Source organism: Lepeophtheirus salmonis, chromosome 2 (genome assembly GCF_016086655.4).
Source record: "Lepeophtheirus salmonis chromosome 2, UVic_Lsal_1.4, whole genome shotgun sequence".
NCBI lineage: Eukaryota > Metazoa > Arthropoda > Copepoda > Siphonostomatoida > Caligidae > Lepeophtheirus > Lepeophtheirus salmonis.
The window spans coordinates 4,848,982-4,856,052 of NC_052132.2; the positions used below are offsets into that span (position 1 = coordinate 4,848,982).

At 36.1% G+C, this 7,071-nt stretch overlaps 1 protein-coding gene across 1 annotated transcript; it reads left to right on the plus strand.

The window, feature by feature from the left end:
• Positions 1-4,034: 4,034 nt before the first annotated feature.
• Positions 4,035-4,955, plus strand: LOC139907678 (zinc finger MYM-type protein 1-like). Its single transcript, XM_071894141.1, has 2 exons — positions 4,035-4,683; positions 4,740-4,955. The coding sequence occupies exons 1-2, from the start codon at positions 4,075-4,077 to the stop codon at positions 4,953-4,955; spliced, it is 825 nt and encodes a 274-aa protein (XP_071750242.1). The 5' UTR covers positions 4,035-4,074.
• Positions 4,956-7,071: the final 2,116 nt, after the last annotated feature.

The following is a 7,071-nucleotide window of genomic DNA, read 5'->3' on the forward strand; positions in this document are numbered from 1 at the left end:
ATTTTTTTCATTTTCTCTCTCTTTTTCTTCTCATTTTTTCATAAAACGTCAATTTTCAATATTTTTCAAAGAAATATCACAAAACGATACATTTTGCACATAACATTTGAGATTCAAACTTTTCAGTAAAATATTTTCAATTTCTGGAACATTTTGTTACATAATTTTGCAATATATGCAAAAATTAACCAGTTATCGGGGGTCATTTTTTACACAACATTATTCTTCATAACTTTTTTGTTTTTGCAAGTACGAAAAAAATATTGGTAGTTTGTGTTTCTTTTACAATTCCAATACATGCTATTAACTTTTTTGGGGAGTTAGTGCAAAAAAAGTTTTTTTGCAATTTACTTCGCGAATTTCTATTTTGGAATTCTTTGAAGTAAATACAAAATGGATTTCTTTTTGGATAATTTTTCTTTCTCAGGGGGGGGAGGGGTGTTGCTATAATGGGGCGCTGTAAATTACCTTACTTAACCGGTTTGATATAGTCTGAAGACTCCAAGAGAAATAAAATTAGAGTTATCAGGATCTTTTTCGACAAAAACGAAACATTCATATTATAATTATTAGTATATAGATATATGCCAATAGATTCGTTGTAATTTCCCCCTCACTCTTTAGCCGAACAACGCTGGGTAATCCTTAGCTAGCTAGTACTACTATAAAGTTTACTTATAAGTTATACTTAATCAGTGTAACTCCATCTGACACATGAAAGGAACATTAAAAAAATATATATCACTAAAGGCTCTTCCTGTAATTCAACGATCGTCACATTTTTGATCAATTATTTAAATTATGCACAAAATATACATTTTGTGTGTTCACAGATGTGCGAAAACTGGATTAAAATTGATCATTTAAAAAATGCATACATAATGTTGAGTACATTTATGTAATTAATCATGTTATAGGTAAAAGTGATATATAGGCATTACGCCCTCTGCAATACATAATATGCCCACATTAGCTGAATTTTAAATATAACAAAAAGTGTAATTAGACTAATTGCTTTTAAGAGAGTCTACTTAATTACATAGGACCCACAATGCATTATAAAATATAAATATTAATTAAGTGGAGCATTTATGCTTTATGGGCTGTTGTACAATCTTAATTTGGGAGGGATTTACAAACCAACTGACCACTTGGGAGGAGGGGGCTAAAACCACATTCATCTTCGTTGAAGAGGAAGGGTACTCCACTCAGGGCCGTGCGTCAGTATTGCACTTTGTTCGCTTCAGCGGACCAAAAAAAAAACAACCTTACTCAACCGTCCACCAATCATATAGGTATGTAAATATAGATGAATTAAGTCATAATTAATTATTAAAATTTATTATATATATGTAACTTATGACCAACTCATAATAGTACTGAGTCATTATAATAAAATTACATATTTGTAGCACGTCCACCCAAAAGGAAGCTAGATAATTTTTCTCAAAATTGAACATGGAATACATTTTCCAACAAATTATAGTTCATTTAAATGAAAAAATGATTCTGATTAATCCTTTGGAGGCACCACAAATTGTACTTAAAGTAGCCAAAATTCACCGGCACATGTATAGAATTAGTAAATTAATAAATTATATCTAAGACAATATTGGGGCCAAATTAAGTCAGATAGATAAAACGGAGGTTTTAAACTACAGTTAACACTCTCGGGTATCTCAATTCATCGCAGAAATTTGAATTCAAATCCTGTAATTTACCGTAATATCTCTTTCAAATATTGCCTGTCATTTTATAAATATAAATGATTGAACCTTTGACTATAAAACGCGTTTTCCGCTTCCCGTGATACATTTCTGATAATTAATAAATTACTGCAATTATTTCAAGAGTACTTTACATCCAAAAATAAAAAACAAAGACGCACACAACATTTTTTGTATGGATTTAAAGTACTTCACATTGAGTGGATATTTGAGTTAGATATTACGTTTAACGTTACTGGTTGCAAATGTGAAGTACTTTACAGCCCCCAAAAAAAAAAAAAAAAAAAAAGACGCACACAACATTTTTCGTATGGAGTACTCTTGAAATATTTAAGAGCGTGAGAATTTGTTTCATTGAATACAAGATAAATTAAATTATTACTGCTTAAAAGGGACATAAATAATAGTTATGTACTTTTTAGAGTGGATTGTTGCAGTAATTTATTAATTATCAGAAATGTATCACGGGAAGCGGAAAACGCATTTTAACAGAGAGTTGGTGATTTGTTCTATCTGTCAGAAGGAAATACAGAAGGACAACTTTAATGATCACAAAATTAAACTCCATTAGAATGACCCCAGCTGCAAGTATCAAGTGAAATTGATCATAAGAAGCAGAAAACATTGAACTTTGCTGTTATGAAAATTTCCTCTGCTACATCCTCATCCTCAGTCACTGCCTCCTCCTGTCCCGATGACCCTGCTCCAGTTGAGGCCTTACTGCCTGAACCAAGATCTGAAAAGTCCGTTTCTGCTGAAGAGAAAGTTACTGCAGACACAGAAAATAATGGCGACTCATCAAATTACCCCAGCGGACGGATTTCTCATGGAATAAGACTTTCTAATCTCGATATCGACCAATCTTCTCTCCCGAGCAGCTCTCTGTAGTCAACAACAACAATATTCCCTCTGCAGAGGACTCTGAGACTAGCGACAATGTCCAGGGAGGTGAGAAGAGCAAGACTGAGGAGATGGAGTTTGTGGACGGAGGCCCAGAGTACCCTGTCGTCTTCATGAGCCAGCTGGGTGACCGGATACTTACCGGGCGGGAGCCAAAGCGGAAGGACATCCAGACCAGAACCAGAGTGGAGACTGAGCGGGAAACTGTGCCTAAAGTCGAGAGAGATCATCCTCTACAGCCTAAGTTACAAACATACAGTCCTGAGATAGATGACAAATACTCCAGAGACTTTCAATATGATTGGTTCCGTAAGTTCCCGTGGCTAGAATATGACGAGGTTGAAAAGTCAGCCAAGTGTTTCGCCTGTTCCAAATTTTCCATTTCCACCCTTGGGAAATTTGAGTTCAAAACATGGAAAAACAGTTCCTCGTTGAAAGTTCATTCTAACAACAAAAAACACAAACTGTCGATGGAAAAGTGGATCAATTTCCTCACATCAAAGAGAAAGAATACCTCGGTTCTCGGCCATGTTCAGTCTCAACATGCTGAGGAAGTCGTGAAGTGGCGAGCTTATTTGAGGTATCTTTTCCAAACTGTTGGGTTCCTCGTAAAGCAAGGATTGGCTTTTAGGGGCGATTCCGAAACAATAGAAAAGTTGACGGAATCTAATGAAAACAATCGAGGAAACTTCTTGGAGCTTTTGTCCCTGCGTTCACACGACAATCATATTCTCAAAGATAAACTGGAGGCCGAAGTCAAAAAATTTGGTTCAGCTGGGGCAGGTTTTGCCAAATGGACTTCACCTGACATCCAAAATGAGCTGATAGAGATTATAGCATCCAAAGTGACGGAAAATATAATTGAAGATGTCAAGACTTTTGCCGGCGATGATGACTACTGGTTCTCTGTGATTGTTGATGAGACATCAGATATGTCAAACACGGAGCAGTTCAGTCTGTCACTGGGATATCTGACGAGTGAAGGCATCAAGAAAGAGAGCTTCCTCAAGTTTGTAAAAGTTACCCAGACTGACGGCAAATATTTGTTTGAGAAGCTTCACGAGGCTGTCAAGGATCTCGGCCTTAACCCCGCCCGCACTGTCTCCCTGGCCGCGGACGGTGCCTCCAACATATCCAGCATCAAGAAGGGTCTTGCCGCCAGGTGGAAGGAAGCAGCCCCACTGTGTGTCTACATCCACTGCTACGCCCATGTCCTCAATCTTGTAGTCAAGGATCTTATCTCAGATATAACCCTGTTGAGAAATACAATGGGGACAGTACAAATTTTATACAACTTCATTGAAGGGTCACCAAAGAGGTCAGCAATCTACAAGTTGGTGAAGATAACAAGTAAAGATGAGGAGCATGCCAAGGTGATGACCCTGAAGAACCAGTCTGCTACCGCTGGAGTCTCCGCTACGATGCTGTACACGCTGTATCTCTAGGGATGGTCAGAATCATGAAGACCCTCATAATAATGAGAAAAGATAAAGATACATTGTCGAGTTCAACAGCAACTTCTCTGCTCAACAGCATCTTTAGTCACGAATTTGTTTTCGGCATTGAACTGTTGAAGACACTCCTCAGACACACATCTAGCTTGTCAGATGAACTTCAAGGCAGAAAGGTTGACCTAACAAAGGCCCGGAAACACGTCAACCTAGTGATTAGGACTCTTGAAGATCTTAAGAATGAGAAAATCTTTGAATCAATCTGGAAACTTGCTGAGTTGAAGTCGTCTGAGATGAAATCAGTATTTGATCAGGAGGACTCAATTGATTTGGAATTCAAGGAGGCGAAGATTCCAAGGAGAATAAAGTGGAAAGGAACAACTGAATCCTACTTCCGTGAAACACATTTCGATGTTGCAATCAATAAGATTGTATTAGAGCTTGAGAGCAGATTTGCCACCGATGATACAAATATCACAATGGATCTCATTGCAATCGTCAATGACAGTGAAGTGGAGACCTGTGTCATTGAGCGTGTCGCCAAGCACTACAGACTTGAACTCGAGCAGCTCCAGTCAGACCATGCAATCTTCCAGCAATTCAAGGTTAATATTATAATGTTTCATTTTGCATTATATGTTTAAAATTTATATTTCTCTAGGCAGATATTGACACAGAAGACATGGTTTTGTCACAAATTGCTGCGGAGTTTATAAGCTCGGGAGTGTTCCGCCTGATGCCGGAGCTATACAAGGTGATCGTTATCCTGGCCTCAATGCCCAGCTGTGAGGCGGAGCGGTCATTCTTCTGTCTCAGAAGGCTCAAGAACCACATGAGGACCACCATGGACCAGGAGAGGCTCTCCTCACCCTCTTGAACATGGACAGGGTGATGGTGGACAAGGTGCTCCATGAAGATATGGACAGTTTGATTGACACCTTTGTGTCAAGGAAAGAGAGAAAAAACTTCTTTTTCTAATCATGATAAAGAACACATGCATTTCAAACACATCCCCATGTATACATGCGAGTTAAGAACATCAAGACTTGTGAACATAATTTATTTTCTGTCGATGTAACCGTTTCATGGTATATTATAATCTCGTTCATTATCTTCATCCGTTATTATTTTAAAAATATTTAAGGAGGTTTAAATTGTTTGACTTAATTGTATAGTTCAAAAATTTTCTCTCATTCTTGCACCGTGCATTTTATACTCCATTATACTCCTTCCTTTATGAATAGGTCGGCATTGACTTTCCGTCTAGAGTTTTTCCTTTTAATTTTATTTTTCCCAATGTTTGCCTGAAGAAAATAATGGTCAGACAGTCCATTGGACGATATTCTTGCACGATTTAATCTATGCTGTAGCATTTGCCCTGTTTAAATATCCCACGTTCACCACTGAAAATCAACCGTTCACCCTTGTAAAGTGGACCGAAAAATCTTCCTGACATACGGCACTGACTCTACTTAAAACGATTTAGACTGTAATAATAAAAGTCATCTCATTAAATATCGAACAACTTTTTTTTCGGGCTTAAATAAAAGAAGGCCAGTTCGAATTTTTTTTAAAGGAGCAATATAAAAAAAAAAATAACGTAGTTCTTGAGAGGGGGGCAAAAACCTTGAAAGTTCCCATGGGGGAGGAGGGTGTGTTATAATTATATGAAACAAACAACCACTTTGCTTATGAATGACCTCATATAAAAAATCTATTGATTTGCAGATTGAAATGAAATAGTGTTGAGTTTCTGTCTATAAATCCTATACCGGTATAAGACCATTATAATTTGTGTTGGATTGAACTAATTTGGCCCTTAAATCAAGTTGGGTCTAGATTTGACATTGGGGAGGGGGAATGGTCCATAGAGTACTCAACCTAACTTAATAATGTTTTATTTATTAATGTGTATTACTTAGATTTTGTATCATTGGTAAGTTGTTTGAACTGAGGGACTTTATAAGTATTATTCTTAAAGGATATATCTTTTAAAAACAAGTTCCGCATTTTTTTTTTTTGCATTAAATTGTATATAGAAAGCAGTTTTTAAGAAAATATTGAGTTCAAAACAATTTAACCAATAATAATAAAAAGGTTACTGCCATACACTTTTTCTACATTTTGAAGCAAAGGGTAAAGATACAATTTAAAAATGTTTAAGAAAACAAGGTTATCAGAGATGCTCTAAACAGTTCAATGAAAAAAAAAAAAGAGAAAAAGATTTTGAACTCATATATGTATGGATTATCTTAAGGAAGATAAAGTTAGTAAACTTTATGAGTCTTTAGTTAGTCTCAAGTCTGTTTCAAGTAATTATACTTAAATCCAAGACAAGTTACAAATGACAATTGATATACTTCATCCAAAATTATAGAGGCCCTTTAACTATAAAATTCATATGATCTATGTTAATAGAGCAATGTTTGACTGTTTGCCGACTCCTGATTCTCGAGTGTGCTCTTTATATATTATAAATACATATACTAGATCTAATAAATGACAATGTAGCAAGGAGTGTATGTAGCTATAGCTCTGCGTGTCATATCAAAAAATTATAATAGTCAGTTATACGCTGATTGCTCAAGAGTTCATTGAAAAAGGGTTTTATACCTTAACACAATACGGAAGTACTTAAAGAGTTCTTTTGAAAGAAGTCATTTAGTATTTGTGTATGTAATTTTTAATAATTATACTTATCTTATATATTTTTATATATAACACTGTCAACTCCTTACTGGCTTCCATTCTCGAAGCAGTGGGCAACATGGACTAGGAGTTCCTCATCAAGGGCTGTGTCAGGTTCAGGGCCAGATTGGAGCCTGTGGTTGAAGCTGGAGATAGTTGGTTTGAGGGAATGACTTTACTATGAATCCTGTCATCTAAGAGCAAAATATTTGTGAATGCCTGAATTAATTTTTTTCATTCTAAAAAAATAGAGTTCTATCAGTACCGTCCTAATAAAATTTGTGAGTTGGTCCTTATCGATCATA